At 35.7% G+C, this 19,375-nt stretch overlaps 1 protein-coding gene across 1 annotated transcript in view; it reads right to left on the bottom strand.

Annotated features, from left to right (window-relative positions):
• The window catches only part of LOC129263253 (complement C3-like), a 98,233-nt gene extending 79,819 nt beyond the window's left edge, over positions 1-18,414 (bottom strand). Inside the window, exons 1-6 of the mRNA XM_064101040.1 lie at positions 18,110-18,414; positions 11,449-11,618; positions 10,440-10,640; positions 8,792-8,844; positions 4,839-4,991; positions 2,411-2,474 (exon numbers count right to left, since the gene is read on the bottom strand). Coding sequence (XP_063957110.1) covers positions 2,411-2,474; positions 4,839-4,991; positions 8,792-8,844; positions 10,440-10,640; positions 11,449-11,618; positions 18,110-18,183 — 715 coding nt within the window. The 5' untranslated portion in view covers positions 18,184-18,414. The remainder of the gene's footprint in view (positions 1-2,410; positions 2,475-4,838; positions 4,992-8,791; positions 8,845-10,439; positions 10,641-11,448; positions 11,619-18,109) is intronic.
• Positions 18,415-19,375: the final 961 nt, after the last annotated feature.

Below are 19,375 nucleotides of genomic sequence, written 5' to 3'. Positions count from 1 at the left end.
GGAAGAAAGATGCATTTCTACTACACAAAGTAAAGCCTCTTTGCATTCTCCTCTTGAAAAAAAACAAAAACATAGAAGGCATTGTTTTATATCTCATAAAATAAGTTCGTGTCGAAGATGCCCAACCGTTTATTTTGTTTTGACAATATATATTTAGAATATCGTCTAAATGAAACCCTCATCTGGAAAAGGGCACTTATTAAAGGCAGCATCTACATTATACAGAGGAGGCCCTGGCACTGGGAAGAGGGGGCTGAAGCTTGTTAAATTTCTTCGGACCAAAATTTTACATTGAAACTTTTTTGCTTTTCAAATTTACATCAAGAAATTTAACAAGCAAATAAACAAAATGGATTGCACTACAAAATGAAGTTTTTTTGTTTGGTAACGTTTCTTTTTTTCGTTTTGTCACATCTGCCGGAATTCCAGGGGGTGCTGTCTATGGAGAATAACACACGCAGCACAGCCCCCCCCCCCCTTCAGAAAAATCTTGCGGGTGCTTCAGCCCCCGCTTCCAAGTACCAGGGCCTCCTCTATATAATGTAGATGCTGCCTTTAATAAGTGCCCTTTTCCAGATGAGGGCTTCATTTAGACGATATTCAAAATACATATTGTCAAAACAAAATAAAGGGTTGGGCAACTTCGACAGGCCACCGTCATGTACACGAACTTATTTTATGCGATATAAAACAATGACTTCTATGTTTTTTTTTTTTAAGAGGAGAAAGTAAAGAGGCTTTACTGTGTGTAGTAGAAATGTATCTTTCTTCCGAATGGACTCTAAAAATATTTAAATTTAACATAGAGTGGAATCAATAAAGGGGTATTTTAGAGCTTACGTGTGGCTTTTCTTCAATGTACCACAGCTCTTCTACATGTCAATTGTAGAGTATTTTCACCTCAATCTATTCCAAGATATGAGTTCTAAAGACAATAAACTATTTTTGAATACATAAAACCAAAAGGGGAAAGGGTATCCTAGGCATGCTCCTGTTGGGTTATAGCCTTTACTGTGCTAGAGCATTATTACAAACTGCAAAACAACAACAATAATAATAATAATAACAATAATAATAATAATAATAATAATAATAATAATATTAATGATAATGATAATAATAATATAGATAAATATGAAATATAGATATAAAAGTTGCTTTATTATACCAAAAACGCAATTTGCCTTGCCGGTGGCTTTAAAACACGATATTTTTTTGTTTTATTTAGTGTCGAAATACAGAGAGGGGATGGGGTAAATTCGAAGGGCTCCCATGGACGTAGGCTTAAATAAAAAAAACTATCTTCTGGAAACATGTTAACTGATGTCTCATACATCTGTCTTTTCCAAGTCGATAATACAAGTCAAACTGGTTTTGTAAAGTAGCGGGAATGCCGCGGGGAATGCAGTTTTGCCACTTCGGGGTCTCCAAAAAGATATATATATTAATAAAGTTAAAATATGGATTGAGGTAGGGTACATTCGTCATGATTCATGTGCCAGAGTTTCATTAAAGCAGTAACCTGCAAAGCAATGTCTCCTGAAAATTTTCCAAGAGAAACAAATAAAACAAAATTAATAGTGTTTTACCGATACCGAAATGCATTTTGTCCGTATGTATCATAGATTACGGTGTGGCAGACACACCAACAAAAGTGATACGAGAAGCCGATGGAAGCTATTGTGTTGAGATTGTGTTATCTCGAATGACATACCATTGATCGCTTTATTGTCTGATTCGTGAGTGTGACTGTGACATAGAGATTGTTTTGGTCTCGTTTTAGCGCAATATCACGTCATACATTTGGACATATTTGCCCTCTTTCTAAGCAAATTAAGACACTAATACTGTCATGAAGCATATCGATGTTTTCGCTAATATATTCTCTTTCATGTAAAATGTTGACATTGTGTATTAGTTGCTGTTTTTTAAAAGCAGTTCAGGATTCATGAAAAAATACTCTGTTTTAAATTATAATTTGCATAATTTATGTAAATTAGGTAATAATAAACAAGGATATCCCAATTACTTTATGACAATGTTCTTCCCTTTCTTACCCTAAGTCTTTATTTCCAATTTTAGGGCAGTTCTGGTTAAAAATATATTCTGAAATACTTGTTTTTACTATATCGACATAATATGCAAATTTATACAAATTACTTGCTTATTTGCATAGATACAGCGTGTCTCTTTGGATGAATCCTTTTCTTTTGACTCAAGGAACATTTGTGCCAAGTGGGACATTTGTACTAAAAAATGCAGCGTTCATCCCTTTTTTTGCAGTTAACAAGTCTACTAGTAAAGGAAATGTGACTACAGAATTATTGTTGATTTTGGGGTGGCTGGTCGCATATGGAAGTTATTCCGAAATGAGCTGTCCTTAAATACAAGCAAATAAATGTTTACTCACCATATTCCTTCACTTCAAACGTCACACTTGACTTGACACGGTACTTAAGTGCCCTATTATTGAGCTGTTAAAGGTATAAGAAAGTAGTTGCAGCAAACAATTATTTCGTTCATAAGAAAGTCTTAAGATTCAAGGTTAATTGATCTAGAACTGGTACATTTATGCAAACTTATTATTGTGAAATCATGAAATCTTAGCTCAAAACTGATAATTCTGATGATAACTAACACAGATAAGCATGTGGGACAGTGCAGGCCTACTAATAAAATACTTGCATCGGTCGATAAACATCATAAAGCGATCTTTATATTTATCAACCAATGCAAGTACATGTATTTGACGATTCATGATATTTATCGGCCGATGCAGACTTGGGCCGATGCAAGTTTTTTTTTATCTAAGTTGGCACTGCTCATGATATTGTCGCCCTCTATACATGCGTGTGGTATCTAGGTAAGGATAAAGACGGCAAGATGGCGATGATAACAGACTGGGTAAGTAAACGCTCGTGCTATTAATTATTTTTCAAATTTACTACTATTTTTAAAATAAATATAGACGCACCGTTATCAAATGAGGGGGGTAAATATTGTTTTGGCCCTCGTTAGTTTGGGCTCAAAACGATAAGTAAAATGTGTGATTTAGATTTTAGGTCTAGTTTCACCATGGGAAAACCTACGGTATATTGAGAGCAATGGTATAGTAGACTGATTTTTACTCTCCAGGAGCCTGGCCAGGCTAGGCATGAGTGCATTGCCATTGTGCTGCGGACACAGCCATCTTGCCTTTTAAAAATGTCCTCAACTCATTAAAGGGGAATCCAACCCAAATAAAAACTTGTTTTTGTAAGGAAAAGAAAAATCAGACAAGTTTGAACAATATTGGACAAACAACAAGAAAGATATAATTTTTTTAAAGTTGTAAATATTGGTAATCACTATACCCATGCCATGGAGACTTCAAATTGGCCGCATATGGGATGGCATAGTGATATAACTTGTAAGGCAAGGACTACTCTCCCATGTACTCCAATACATATTATGGCTAAAATGTCATTTTTCCCAAAAGGTGGTATCTTTCTTTCATGAGGACATAAAACAATATACTACCTGGGTTATATTTAGATGCCCCAGGGGAATGTGTACTTAGGAGAAAACCACAAATCCCTGATAATAAAGTACATGGCCTATGGGAAAGTTGTCCTTGCCCCTTGTCATAATTTACTTACCCAGTTGCCAATTTGAAATCTACATAGTATTAGTGATCTCAATTTCAAAGCAGCTATAACTTTCTTATTGCTTGACCGATTTCTTTCAAACTTTCACCATTCTGTTTAATTTAAACTTAAAGGCTGGATTCCCCTTTAAACAAAAATAATGAATACCACAGTTGTAAAATGAAGGAGTACATACATATAATTAATAATAGATCTATGGTAATCTATCTTTTCAGGTTGACTGGAAAATACCGAGCTAATCACGATCCGACTCCGGCTTCAAATTCATTTGACAGCGTTGAGCTGAGTGTAAAATGTTGTGCAGTACGGGCACTGAACTGGAAATACGTGTGGTAATACTGTGGGTATATTCTACAGCGAGCGTGCTCAATCGACAAGACTAACCTTAGCTCCATGCTTAGACTCTATATCAAATTTTACCACTGCAAAGTCAATCCAACTTTGAAATAGGTATAAAAGCCAAATGGGTCTATTTTACTTCTTATCTTATAAATTTTTACCAGATTTTTTGCAAAACTTTGCTAGATCCTGAGTTTCTTCATTTTGAATTTAGTATGAAATATAAACTTTGTCAATGACGTCTGGAATAAAAGACATTGGTAACAAAAAGGGAAATTCCCCCAACAAAAAGAGGGAATTTCCCCCTGGGGATCGGAGCGTTAGTGAAAGGACATGCCACAAATCAAAGACTTAACTTACGATTCCAATTACTTAATCTTTACTGGATTTTCCTCAAACCTTCACCCGTTTTTTCATTATGTTTATGCTATTTTTAAAATATATAATTTTGGTAGGGGTGAACTTCCCCCTTATAAGATCAGAAACGGAGTACTATCCCATATTCTTAAGTCTATATTTAATATAAACCACTGAAATATCCGGATGATATACCAATGATTTTTTAAACTCCAGTTCTACGCCGTGGTTGAACTATGAATAGCCAATTCTGACGGTATAGGTTCAATGAATAAGTTATTCCCACACAAAGTCATACACTAGCTGTCTGGCAATAAGATAGATTTCTTCAATAGTATAGAATTGTGAAAGGGCGCATTAAACATTAGAAACATACAACAAAAATAAAATGTTGACATTTTTGGCTTTCCCTAATTATAGAACAGAGTTAGACCGTGGTCTAATTAGTTAAACCCAACTTCAGAATACGTACGGGCCGCGATGGTGTATACTTACATCCGGACCATAGAAGGCTGTCACATTCCATATGCCCAAAGTTGGATGATCATGAAATGTGTACTCTCCAGACAGAAAGCCGTTGCTTTCAGCATGAGTCCTACCAAGTTGTTTTACACTGATACCATTCGGATTGATGATCTCAACATGGATCTGCAATATGACAAGAAAAGATTTTGACAATCAACAGCTCATCATTATTTGATGTTATCCAACATCTGTTACTTTGTTCATACACTGTAAGGAAGAGATCGAAGTTCATACACTTTAAACCACTGTTTAAAATCGTATGAGCAAGTACGTTGTGGGGATTTTTTTTACCTGATTCCTTAGAAAGCATGAATGCTTGTAAGCAAGCAAACAGCTAGATGACTGACGGCTTAAGGTCCTCTCCGAAGAGGCCTGGTAACAGGGATTATTATTCCTTAATAAAGAGCACTAGCGCTCGTTAAGCCCATCACTTTAACAATAAGCGGCTTGATTTTTTTTTTTTGAAATTGCTTCATTTTTTTATTGTTCAAACTTTGCATGGTGATTAAATATATTGAGATGAGCACTAACTTTGATGTCTGTTTATTCATATAGGCCTATTATTTTGAAATGTGCTATTTCAATCCAATGGGTAGCAACATTCGTCCATTGGCAACTGGTATTTATATAACAGTTGGCTAAAAAAAGTATAGGCCTATACATAGAAACATGCGAATGCATTCCAAGTATAGAAATTCAAGAAATAGCTTCATTAATCATTCATTGAATGAGCTGTACGTAATTCTAGTCACCAGGGGCCCGTTTCTCAACACCGTCATAAGTATAACTTCTTGACTAAATCGGAGATAGTGAGCTACTTGTCCGCTAACCGTTTCACGAAGCCCTCTTTACCAAGATCGGGTACAACAACCTCACTAAATATTTATGACACCTCCGAACCTGTCATAACTTCTTTCTTAATGACGTAGTGGCATCACGTGGGTAGACTATGACATGCAAAATTGCCTCGAAATTTGAAAATTGTAATCTTACGTAATCATTCATAGAAGTTGAGATTACATTACAAAACAGGTGTGATAGCTCATTCAATAATAATTGTAATACACAGAAACTATAAAAACTGTTGGTAAAACGCAACAAATCCACTCATTGAAATAATAAAATAATTGAATCGATAAAGATTCTACCACGTCAGGTCATCCATAACTGGACTCGTATTCGTCGTTTTCAAACACCTATCAACATTTTTGATAAATTCTATCTCTAATTTATGCAAAGAATTTGTCAAATCGTGTGTTACGGTATGTAAGAATTTAAACATTTATGTTAAACTATATTTTGATGATGTTTGGAACCATAGATGATCGTATAATTATCATTATTTTACAAAGAAAACAATTGTGGTTTACTTTCGTAAACTATCAAAATTTACTATCCCGGGGATACCCATCTCAATGTCCACATGTGATTTTTTAGTCATGAAATGAATTATTCATAATTTGATTTTCTCAGCAATTGAATGCTCCAGTCTTCATGGTTTAAGTATGCATGGTTCATATTTTGCCTCTGCTATTATTTTTATTAGATTTATTTCCAAATTAATCACAATAATTGCAGTTTTATCACATTTTTGCTTTTCAAAAATTATGCTATTTTGTGACTAAGGCTACGTCTCGTCTGCTCTTTCTACCGATAGTATCGATATCAAGGAATTCTAGTTAGGAAGCCCTTCGTGAAACGGGTTTAGTAAGATTGGAACTAACTCCGTGGTTGGTGGATAAAGATATGACTAACTTGTCCAGGTGTTGAGAAACGGGGCCCTGGGGCCCGTTTCTCAACACCGTCATAAGTCTAACTTCTTGACTAAATCGGAGATAGTGAGCTACTTGTCCGCTAACCGTTTCACGAAGCCCTCTTTACCAAGATCGGGTACAACAACCTCACTAAATATTTATGACACCTCCGAACCTGTCATAACTTCTTTCTTAAAGGTCAAGTCCACCTCAGAAAAATGTTGATTTGTATCAATAGAGAAAAATCAGACAAGCACAATGCTGAAAATTTCATCAAAATCGGATTTAAAATAAGATAGTTATGACATTTCAAAGTTTCGCTTATTATTAACAAAATAGTTATATGAACGAGCCAGTTACATCCAAATGAGAGAGTCGATGATGTCACTCACTCACTATTTCTTTTGTTTTTTATTGTTTTAATAATACAATATTTCAATTTTTACAAATTTGATGATTAGGACCTCCTTTCCTGAAGCACAAAATGTTAAAATAATGGAATTCCACGTGTTCAGGGAGGAATGAACTTCATTTCACATGACAATGACAAGAAAATCAAAATATTTCATATTTCATAGAATAAAATACAAAAGAAATAGTGAGTGAGTGATGTCATCAGTTCCCTCATTTGCATACCGACCGAGATGTGCATATAACTGTTTTGTGAAATGAAGCGAAACTTCAAAATGTCATAACTTTCTTATTTTACATCCGATTTTGATGAAATTGTCAGTGTTATGCTTGTTGAATTTTTCTCTTTTTATTCAAATCAAGTTTTTGTTGGGGTGGACTTGTCCTTTAATGACGTAGTGGCATCACGTGGGTAGACTATGACATGCAAAATTGCCTCGAAATTTGACAATTGTAATCTTACGTAATCATTCATAGAAGTTGAAATTACATTGCAAAACAGGTGTGATAGATCATTCAATAATAATTGTTATGCACAGAAACTATCAAAACTGTTGGTAAAACGCAACAAAACCACTCATTTTAAAATAGTAAAGTAATTGAATCGATAAAGATTCTACCACGGCAGGTCATCCATAACTGGACTCGTATTCGTCGTTTTCAAACACTTATCAACATTTTTGATAAATTCTATCTCTAATTTATGCAAAGAATTTGTCAAATCGTGTGTTTCGGTATGTAAAAAAAAAAAAATTAATTTAAACTATATTTTGATGATGTTTGGAACCATAAATAAACGTATAATTATCATTATTTTACAAAGATAACAATTGTGGTTTACTTTCGTAAACTATCAAAATTTACTATCCCGGGGATACCCATCTCATTGTCCCCATGTGATTTTTTAGTCATGAAATGATATATTCATAATTTGATTTTCTCAGCAATTAGATGCTCAAGTCTTCATGGTTTAAGTATGCATGGTTCATATTTTGCCTCTGCTATTATTTTTATTAGATGTATTTCCAAATTAATCACAATAATTGCAGTTTTATCACATTTTTGCTTTTCAAAAATTATGCTATTTTGTGACTAAGGCTACGTCTCGTCTGCTCTTTCTACCGATAGTATCGATATCAAGGGATTCTAGTTAGGAAGCCCTTCGTGAAACGGGTTTAGTAAGATTGGAACTAACTCCGTGGTTGGTGGATAAAGATATGACTAACTTGTCCAGGTGTTGAGAAACGGGCCCCAGGAGAGCACCAAGGTCTTGTTGGATAAAACGTCTGACAAGTACTTATCCGACAGTTTCATAGGAACTGGTTCTTTAGTCAATCAAAATCAAGGAAAGTTGTCAAATATGACAACCTGTCGAACATAATTATAAATGTTAATAAAACTCTCCCCTGGTCAAAGCAAGTTGTGAATCTTGCAGTGTCAGGCATGCTACACTGCCAAAACTCTGGTGTTGATTTAACACCAGCCCGGAGTGTATATATATGTCCACACCAGAGAACAACAACAAACTAATTTCGTTTTGGTCTATAACACCAGATAAGTGTTTGTACAACACCATTTAGTATTAAAATAGCATCGATTTTATTCCAAACTGGTGTTTTTCAATACTTCTCTGGTGTTGACATATAGACTCCGGGCTGGCGTTAAATCAACACCGGAGTTTTTACAGTGTACTTGCCCCATCTTAAATGGAAGAAATGAACGGTCACAAACTTTCCCATGAGGTAACTACGAACATACCTCTCGATCAGATGGACGCATATCTTGATCCAAAGACATCACCTTTATCATCACTAGAGTGAATAGAAACATATGAAAGAATTTTAAATTATTCTACGCCTATATGTGTGCATGGCGTACAGGATGGGGGCAGGGGGTGGGGGGGGAATTTGGAGTTGAATTATTGTCTTCTTTTGAATGACCGCCAATGTGATTTTCGTTCACTCGCTCATTGAATCTACAAACCGAGTGTTGCATATCAGCCCGGCATATCAGAATCATTACATGCTCTTAAGCTTGTTGCTCCCTAACTTTTTTCTGTTTTTTTAAGTCCATAACAAGCCCGGATAGCAAGAAACAATACCGAATTGAACATACGCTGGTAAATGAAAAAAAAAAATTAGACCTAATGATGACTCAATAAGACATATATATGATTAATATCGAACGTACAGGGTGTCAACACTTAATTCCCATCGGTGTTGCTGCCCTCCGGCTGTCCGTACTGTTAAACAAAATTTCTTGACTGTCAAAACATTTTTAGGTCCTTTTAAAGTTTTGCCCCCCCCCCCCCCGGGGACTTCCATTGACGAGTGGATACCATGCGCGACCATGGGGTCTCGAAAAGTACCCTAAACAAGTATTTTCCATGTTCTGAAAATGATGACGATGATGATGGTGGTGATGATGATGATGGTGATGATGAAGTGATGATGGTGATGATGATGGTGATGATGGTGATGATGATGATGATGGTAATGATGGTGATGATGGTGACGATGATGACGATGATGATGATGGTGGTGATGATGATGATGATGATGATGGTGGTGATGATGATGATGATGATGATGATGATGATGGTGATGATGATGATGATGATGATGATGATGATGATGGTGGTGGTGATGATGAAGTGATTATGGTGATGATGATGATGATGATGATGGTGATGATGATGATGATGATGGGTTATTATATAGGCCAGTATCTTCCTCACAAGTATATTTAAACAGTATTCAATAGAATCATCATTCAGTTCAAATACTCTCTAAGTAGTGCTAAAATTTATTAAGTTATTCTTGCGATGATGTTGGAGTGGGGGAAAAGAAAGGTCTTCAGGTAAGACTCGATCGAAAGTTGATTGGGTCTCTCCTCTCCTGATACAAATGGATCTCATGAAGAGCGCTATGCAAGACTAAGATAATATCAGTAGCGTACCTAGGATTTTCCACAGGGGGGGGGGGGGCAAAATCGTCCGCCAAAAAAATTGACAAGCAAATAAAAAGAAAAAAAGGTCTTTAACCCGAAATAAAGGATTTCATACTAGAAAAAAAATTGACAAGCAAAAAAAAAAAAAAAAAAAAAAGGTCTTCAACTTCAAAGGAGGGGGCTACTTGTGGCTCGTCAGGGATCAGTTGTGACTCGCCAGGGGGGCAGGGATACGTCCCTTGCATGGGTTGTGACTCGTCAGGGGGGGGGCAGTCTGCCCCCCTGCCCCCCATAGGTACGCTAGTGGATAATATTATCATTGCTATTATTATTGATGGAAACAAAGGCGCCCCCCAAAAAAAAAAAAAAAAAAAAAATGATAATAATAATAATAAATAAAGAAAGAAAGAAAGAAATATAAAAAAGAAATAAAAAAGATTAACAAATTTTTTTTTACCGTTTTGATTTGGGGTGTAGATTGGCTTGTCGGTTTGGACGAACACGTATCCAGATTGGAGCGTTACAAGAACTTCTGTTTCCTTATTGAGTATGCTGATGTCATCAGGACATTCCGCCTTTAACACCATGTGCTGGAATTCTCCCTCATTGTTCACAAGGTCCTCGGGTCGAACTACCACCTCAAACTCGACAGAAGAAGCTACAGTTTGGTGCAAGGAGAAGAACAGCTACTCAACCATTTATCCGTAGCATTATAAAGGGGGCAACTTTGTCATGTTTGTTGAGGCTCGCACAACATGGGTCCCATGTTATTAAAAAGAAGTTGATAAGATAGCAACTCTTGCTAAAATGTCAACTTTGTTTAGAAGAGCCAACCAGGAAACAAATTTTCACTGCTGTCATGGTGTTGACAAGCAAGAGTTGTTATCATGTTAACTTTTTTGTGAAATGGAACCCTGAACTGTTTGTCCTTTTATCTACTGTACGTCAGCAAATGCAATAATGTTTCAAAGTATAGATCTAAACCCTGACAATAGGCATCAATCCCTGATTTAAAGCAATATAACAACGAAAGAAAAATAATGAAACATTTGAAAAATGCTTCAAATGCCCCCCAAAAAGGTTTACTTCACCCATATGCCATCAATGTAGACCTCATGCGTTAACACTGTGTCCCCTTCAGGAAAATAAGTTGCAGCAGTGAATATATAATGCATTAAATCAGTTATCAACCCAAATTTGTTAGTTTAAGGAGGAAAAATATTGAATAAACATAATTTCATGTAATAAAATACAAAATAACAAGTCGGGATATGACATCATCGGTTAGTTCATTGAATTGTCATGAAGACATGCCTGGAACTGTTTCACCGAAATAATACAAACCTTCAAAATGCCACAACTTTGTTATTCCTTTTTCGATTTTGATCAAGTTTTCATTATTTGTTTTTGGCTATTTTTTGTGTTGTCAAATCATGATGTTTTCAGCCTGTAGAATCCGCACATACCTTCACCAACAGATCTCGTTTCATGGGAAAACGGCTCATCTGTAGATCCTGGTTTAGAGAGGGAGACCTTTACGGAAATGTCGTTGTTGCCACCGCCTCTAACCCGGGTAACCAACACCTTCTCAGGCACTCCAACTCGGAAAACATTGGGGGATGTCACCATAAAGAAGCTGTAAAGGAGTGACAGAGAGAGGGAGAGAGAGAGAGAAAGGGAGAGAGAATTAGCGAGAGAAAGAAAGAAAGAAAGGAATGAAGGAAGGAAGGAAGAAAGAAAGAAAGAAAGGAAGGAAGAAAGAAAGAAAAAAAGAAAGAAAAAAAGAAAGGAAGGAAGGAATTAGGAAGAAAGAAAGAAAGAGAGACAGGAAGGAAGGGAGGGAGGGAGGGAGGGAGGAAGGAAGAAAGAAATGAAAGAAAGAAAGAAAGAGAAGATATCCGAGAGTTTTTTTGCTCCACGATGCACGACAGATTCAACAAGTTATTTTTATCCGGATGTTCCCATCCATCCTTAAATTGATTAGATTATTATAAAAAACTAGTCAATATATGACTTTCTAAAAAAATGTAATTCACTTTCCTTATGAAATGGTTAAAGCATAGGTGCAAATCCGTGACGTCATGCTTATCAAGTGGGAGGATGTAACAATAGATTGACACCCCTCAACAATGTATAGTTTCACCGCTTAGATTTGCGCCAGTTGATTGAAGACCTAAAACCTATAATAGTATTTTCCATTTAGTATATACTTCCAAATTAATTGGTAAAAGGGCGGGTTATAAACCGAAAAAAAATATTGCAATAAAAAATCGCGTACTGCTCATAATAATGCTAAAAATAATAACAATTGAACAATAATTATACGACATTGATGAAATTGGGAGGGAAATAATTTTGTCATCCAGCCATCAACATCGTATTGTAGCTTGGTTTGATATTCCTATCCACTTCAACAATATTCAGTGCATCTATCGGTTCTCAAAATAAAAAAAATAATCAAATTTTTCCATGAAAATAGTTAGGTTCAAGGCATAAAATTGCTGGAGAAAAGCGGCCTGGCCATACTCTGCTTATAATATTGAAATGTAAAGGGATGGTCCAGGCTGGAGATATTTATATCTCAATAAATAGAGTAAAATTCACAAAGCAAAATGCTGAAAATTTGATCAAAATCGGATAACAAATAACGAAGTTCATTGAATTTTAAACATTTGCATTATTCCGGTGAAACAGTTCTATGCATGTCTTTATGAATATTCATTAGGTGGGCTGATAATGTCATATCCCCACTTGTTCTTTTGTATTTTATTATATTAAATTAGGTGTATTCAAAAATTTTATACCAATAACTAAAACAATTGGATTGACAACTGATTAAGTTTCCGCAACTTATTTCATCATAATGGAGACACATCATTTACATAATTATGTATGAAACAAAATAAAATATTTATGATATCATGTAATAAGATAAGAAAAGGGAAAGTGGGGACGTGAAATCATCAGCCCACCAAATGAATATTCATGACGATGTGCACATTTACTGTTTCACAAAATATTGGTAAACTTAAAATTTCAATAATTTCGTTATTTGTCATCCGACTTTGATGATATTTTCAGCATTTTGCTCTGTGAATTTTATTCTATTTATTTACATTTAAATATTTTTAGCCCGGACCATGCCTTTAAGGCTCTTTCACCCATATCTGTTTTTTTTTTCGGTATTTGATTTTTTTTTTTTTTTTTAGGCGAGTCGGACTCCCCTTGAATGAGGAACCATAATTTTTCCATCAAGCCACGGGTTGGATCCTACACCTCGTTCCCACTGTGCGCGATCCTTTACGAAAGCTACGATTTCATAACTGAAGGTTGAACCATTCAAAATTTTCTCTACGATCAATACGATTTTTTTTTGTAATAGTATTTATTAAACTCATTCAGTTCAAAATCATACAAGTAACACTGTTCACAAAGTCAAATAAATAATAATTCATAATACAAAAAAATTGTACAAAAAAATAGAGAATATAACATTCAAATCATTTAGAACAAAGTAGATACTTTAGTCTGTAGGAAAAAAATACAAATATGACAAAAAAAGAATTTATAGCGACGCAATTGAACTGAATGAGTAACAGAAGTAAAACACCCTCCCATCCCAACTGCCCCCCCCCCCCCCATCCCATCCAAGCCCAGGAAGCGCGGCCTGCTTCCCTCCCCTAAACCCCAACTACCCACCATTTCAATCTGCATTCTGTGCTGTGCCGCAACCAAGATCTAACTTGCGCACCTGAATCTTCACTCCAAATGCAAAAGAGCCACTCCGGCCCCCAATCACCCCCCCCCCCCCCCCCCAGAGAGAGATAAGAGACTAGTCTCTTCAGAAGCGGGATCCATATCCCCGAGAGCGCGCTCTAGCTCCCTCTGGAGCGAAACAGCGTATTGTTATTTTTTATACATATTATTATTTTTCTATGTTCACTTCAGAAGGAACCAAAGACACAAAGACCACCCCAAAATGACTGCTCCGACCCGCTCCAGGAGGGGTGCGACAATACGGACCAGACCATCTCCCTCGCATTTTGAGTGTTTAATAACCATGATAACTGTATGCTTGAACTTTCTTTGCCCCCAGCATCTCTAGAAAATAAACTTGTCCCATTTTCTGAAATGGTTTGTTAATAGACCTCTCTGTTCAGCTAGTTTTCTTTCTTCTAGTCTATCTTCTTGTATTTTTTCCTTAATATGGTTAAGAGTCGGTGGAAATTTTGTGTTTCTACTATTTTTTAAAATCATATACTTTATTAGGATTATTATGTGATTTAATAATTGAGCCTCTCCTCTAGTTGAACCTTCCACGCCTACGTGAACACCTTTTTGATCTATATTTGTAATAATCATGATAATAGGGAGTTGAAGCATGTTCCCACATTCTTTCCATATAGTTTTTATCTTATCACATGAAAAAATATATGATCATATGTTTCTTCTTCTTTACTGCAGAATGAACATAAATCATCTGTTGTCATTTTAAATAAATATAAATATTTTTTTGTGTACAGTATATTCTGTAATATTTTATATTGAAATTATCTGAGTCTACTGTTCAGAGTGGATTTTCGTGGTCTTAGAAAAATATCAGAAATATGTATTTTTGTTATATTATATTTTTCCTCAAGCCTTTTAAATGCTTGGGGTATATCAGTTTTCATACTTACAAGAGTATCATATATTCTTTATGATGTGATGTCTTGCAAGTCAAAAATCCTGCCCTTCAATTGAAAATCCAAAATTAACTCACTATCTATGGAACTTTGACCCTCTTTTTTTAGCGAGTCCTTCCAAAAGTATGGAATGTTAAAAATTTTGAGTATATCTTTTCTTTTTCAAAACGATTCAAACCCATTTTTTGAAAGGTCGAGATAGACTTCATCTTCCCATCTTTATCTACAATATGATAGAGTTTATAAATATTCTTCAAAAACAGCTTTTCATTAAAATATGTTTGTCCTTTGAAACGGATGAACCTATTATTGAAATGATCTCATTTCTTTTATTCTTCTCGTCTTTAAGTAAAAAGAATTTCTTATTAAACCATACATCTAACATTTCTGTATAAAATTCAGGCAGTTCAAATCCTATCAAATTCATTGTGAGGTTACTATAACAAATTAGCAATCCTCCCATACCGTGTGCTAAGTATCTGAAATATTGTTTCCATTTCATTTTTGGCTCTCCCATTATAAGTCTTTTAATCCACATAATTCTTTGTGTCTTAATAAATAACTGAAAATCTGTCATTTTTAGACCAGCATTCTCATAATCTAAATAAACAATGTCTCTTTTAATTTTATCTTTACCACCCCATAAAAATCCAAAGATCAATGTATTAACATCCTCTATTACCCATGTAGGGACAAGGGTAAGAGAAGAAACGTTTATCAATTTAGATAGTATAGTAGGAATGTTTTAATTAGCTGAATTTTGTCCATTAATGTCAAATCCCTTTGCTTCCACCACATCAAAATTTTCTTTATTCTACTAAGTATTTCTTTTTAATTTATTCTTACTTGACTTTCTCTATCTAATGAAAAATATACACCTAAGATCCTAACCATCTGCTCCACTTTACCAAAAGGTAAAATTTGATCTATTTTTCCATGGTGTCCCAGTAACATAATAAAGGTTTTATCTTTATTCATCCTCAACCCTGACGTTTCGGAAAAACATTCAAACAGCATATCTAACTTTTCAATCGACTAAGTGTCTTTTACAAAAATTGTCATATCATCTGCGTATAAAATTTGCTTAACTTCTGTATTCCCAAACTTAATTCCGTGAATTTCTGGATCAAGTCTTATTCTGTTAGCCAAAATTTCAATATATAAAATAAAAAGATAGGGGGATAACGGATCTCCTTGTCTTACCCCTCTCCCTATATCAAAGTAACCTGTTGAAATACTGCCATTAAAAACACAACTTTCAGCTTTTTTATACAAAGTACTTATCCATTTACAAAATGAGGGTCCAAAACCAAAACTTTGCAATTACTTTAAATAAAAAACAATGTGAAACCGAATAAAATGCCTTTTCAAAATCAATGGCCAATAGATATGCCGATATATCATTTTTTACCGAGTGAAAGATTATGTCATCTATAAGTCTAATAGCTTCCCCAATATTCCTTCCTTTTAAATATCCTACTTGGTCGACATTGATTATTTCATGCAACACCTCCTTTATTCTTGTTGAAAGTACCTTCGCCAAAATCTTGTAGTCTACATTTAACAGTGAGATGGGCCGATAATTTTTAATATATAATGGATCCTTTCCTTCTTTATGAATTAAAGTAATAATTGCTTGTCTTTGTGATGGCGAAAGTTCTCCTCTTATAAAAGCATTATTTAAAGCATCAACTAAAACATCCCCAATCAGCGGCCAGAACACTAAATAAAATTCTACGTTATTATTTATATGCCCGTCATTACCCGGTGATTTATTTAACTTCATTCCTTTTAAGGGAGCTAAACATTCACCTTCCGTAATTTTCCCTTCACATGATTTCATCGATTCGTCTGATAAATTGGTTACATCGGAGAAAAAGTCATCATCAAGGATCTTATCGTCTCTCTTTGCATATAACATGCTATAAAAGTTCCTCATTTCATTTTTTATATCATTTTGATCAAAAGTTATTCTATCTCTTATTGATAATTTACGTATATTTGCTTTCTTTTTGTTGGATTCCATTAACTGAGTGAAGTACCTGGTATCCCTTTTCCCTTTGCCACGACTGATCCGATATGATCTGTTATACGATCTGAAAAGATCACTGCGATTGCTCCACGATGACCTTGTAAACGACAGATATTTCAATTATTCTCGGTTCTTTTTATTAAAGTGGAGACACTGGAAGAGTTTGGGATTCGAACTCACAACCTTGCGATTACGAGTATGCTCTAACCACTAGACTACACGACCAGTGGGTACTAGGTACTAGTAATTGAGTGGATCCTGGGTTCATATCCGACTCTCAACACTTGAAATAGTTAAGAGCCCAAAATGAGCCAGACTCGATACGTCGGCTAAAGTATTCGACCTACTGATGCGCCCTCTCTGCTGAATTTCAGTGAGGTATAAGGAGCTTTAAACAAAGTGGACTTGCTCAATTCAACTCCCTATAACCTTTCACTGCAACATTTTGAGGGGGAAATGATTCAAGTAAAGTTGTAGAGGATATCACAAGCTTTTTCAGAAATGGGTAAAATCTAATTTCACAGATGGTATTATTATGGAACCGAAGGATAAATAAAATGGATTATTTGTTTGAACGTGGAATGCTCGCACGGCACCGAGCGTGCATTTGTGGGAAGTAGGCCTACGCGTGGAAAGGGTTAAGCAAATGTCTTTTGATACGTCCCCTCAATTATCATTTAAAAATATAGGCTCATTTGATATTGCTGTCCATGTATATAAGCCTACAAGTGTTTAAGAAATACAATATGAGGGAAACAAATGAGGATAACGGACAAGAGATTCAAGGGAGGCAACTTAAACCTCGGAAGCGGAAAATGAATAGACTATTTACAATGATACCAAAACGGGGACTGAACCAATTTGATTTATAATAGGCCTATCAATAGTTTCATTATTTATAATGGCGTACGCCTACCTAAGCGCTTACAAATCATTTATTACCCCGGTCTTTGAATCCAATCAGTCATTCCCGCACACAACGTATGTACATCATCCACTCATGGGGAGTATTCGTCATTGAGGCGCACACAACACTGGATACACCAGTATGTACATCATCCACTCCCTGGAGAGTATTCAAGCAAGCAAGTCGTCATTAATGCACACACAACACTGGATATATACACCAGTATGTACATCATCCACTCCCTGGGGAGTATTCAAGCAAGCAAGTCGTCATTAATGCGCACACAACACTGGATATATACACCAGTATGTACATCATCCACTCCCTGGAGAGTATTCAAGCAAGCAAGTCGTCATTGATGCACACACAACACTGGATATATACACCAATATGTACATCATCCACTCCCTGGGGAGTATTCAAGCAAGCAAGTCGTCATTGAGGCGCACACAACACTGGACAAAACGGGAGCACATAATCCACTCCCTGTGTGTTATACTTACGCAGAATTCGTTATTCCTCCAGGTATCAGCGATGCACTAATGGAAAGGACGAAGAACAATGCAACCAACCCCATGATGGCTGATTAAGACACCAATCAGGGCTGAAGCAGTCCAATCTTCAGTCAACCAAGAGGAGACGCTTTTTTAAATCAACCAGTGTATGTTAGCGAACTTGGTAAAAGTATTTCAAACGCCTCGACTGACGCTTGTACCAGGTTGCAAACTGTTTTTATTTGCCTCAATATCAAGCCCTTTCAGGATCCGGGATTTCGAATACACCTAATTAGGTCTGAACAGGAAATAACAACCACTTTCTCTTTTACCCAAGATATATATATCTTTTATTACATGGATTGTCCGGGCCAGATCTTTTTGAAATACCCCCAGAGAAAAGGAGGTCAAACCCGAGGCCAATGAGTTGGACAGGCAGTTGCAATCAACAAATCAACAAAATCATATTTACACAACTTATCATTGATAAATTAATTGGTTGGATTTTTATTCGATTCAATCATATTTCTTAAGACCAAGAGATGCCATCGATCCCCAAACGATTACTTGATAGAAAGATTTGTTTTAACCACCGGAGGGGGGGGGGGTAACAAGGCAACCCTTTTCCAACTATTGCTATACAAAATAATCATGAGAATATATTCCTTCTTTGTAAAAATTCATAGTTGTGCACCACTCTTGTAGGTCTATTCGAGTGCACCCCCCCCCCCTCTCTCTCTCTCTTCTGTAGTTTCAGACAGGTGGAAAGTTGAGAACGCTTCGAAGTGATTGGTTAGTTCTACGCATGCGCAAATTCGATTAAAATACTTCCTACATCTCTCCAGGCACGTTGACTTAATTTATGGCAAATTTCCAAATAAAATGACGAAATCGACATAAACAGAAGCAGGGAATTGTCAGCGACTAACAATTCCTGATAAAAAATAATCGGTATGAAATCCCGAATTACTAGCATGAACAATGTTATATAGAAATACTACACATGTCTTTCAAGAGAGAGAGGGGGGGGGGGGGGGTGAGAGCAGTGGAAGAATAAAAAAAAGTTTCCATTTCATATTTTACTTTCTTTATTCCTCATCCCACATACTGTTGTTTTTTGTTTGTTATTTTTTCTCTCATAAATATCCTAATTAAACCATTAACCTGTAATGGAAAATCATAATAGGCCCTATCCCCTTTTAAAAAAACCATTAAATTGGTTAACCTTTGATCTATATTCTGATATTGATTCGATTTGCTTTGTTTGTTTTTCAC

The sequence above is a fragment of the Lytechinus pictus genome, chromosome 6, assembly GCF_037042905.1.
Source record: "Lytechinus pictus isolate F3 Inbred chromosome 6, Lp3.0, whole genome shotgun sequence".
NCBI lineage: Eukaryota > Metazoa > Echinodermata > Echinoidea > Temnopleuroida > Toxopneustidae > Lytechinus > Lytechinus pictus.
The sequence above is the reverse complement of the archived record's forward strand: the minus strand, read 5'-3'. Positions and strand labels throughout refer to the sequence as shown.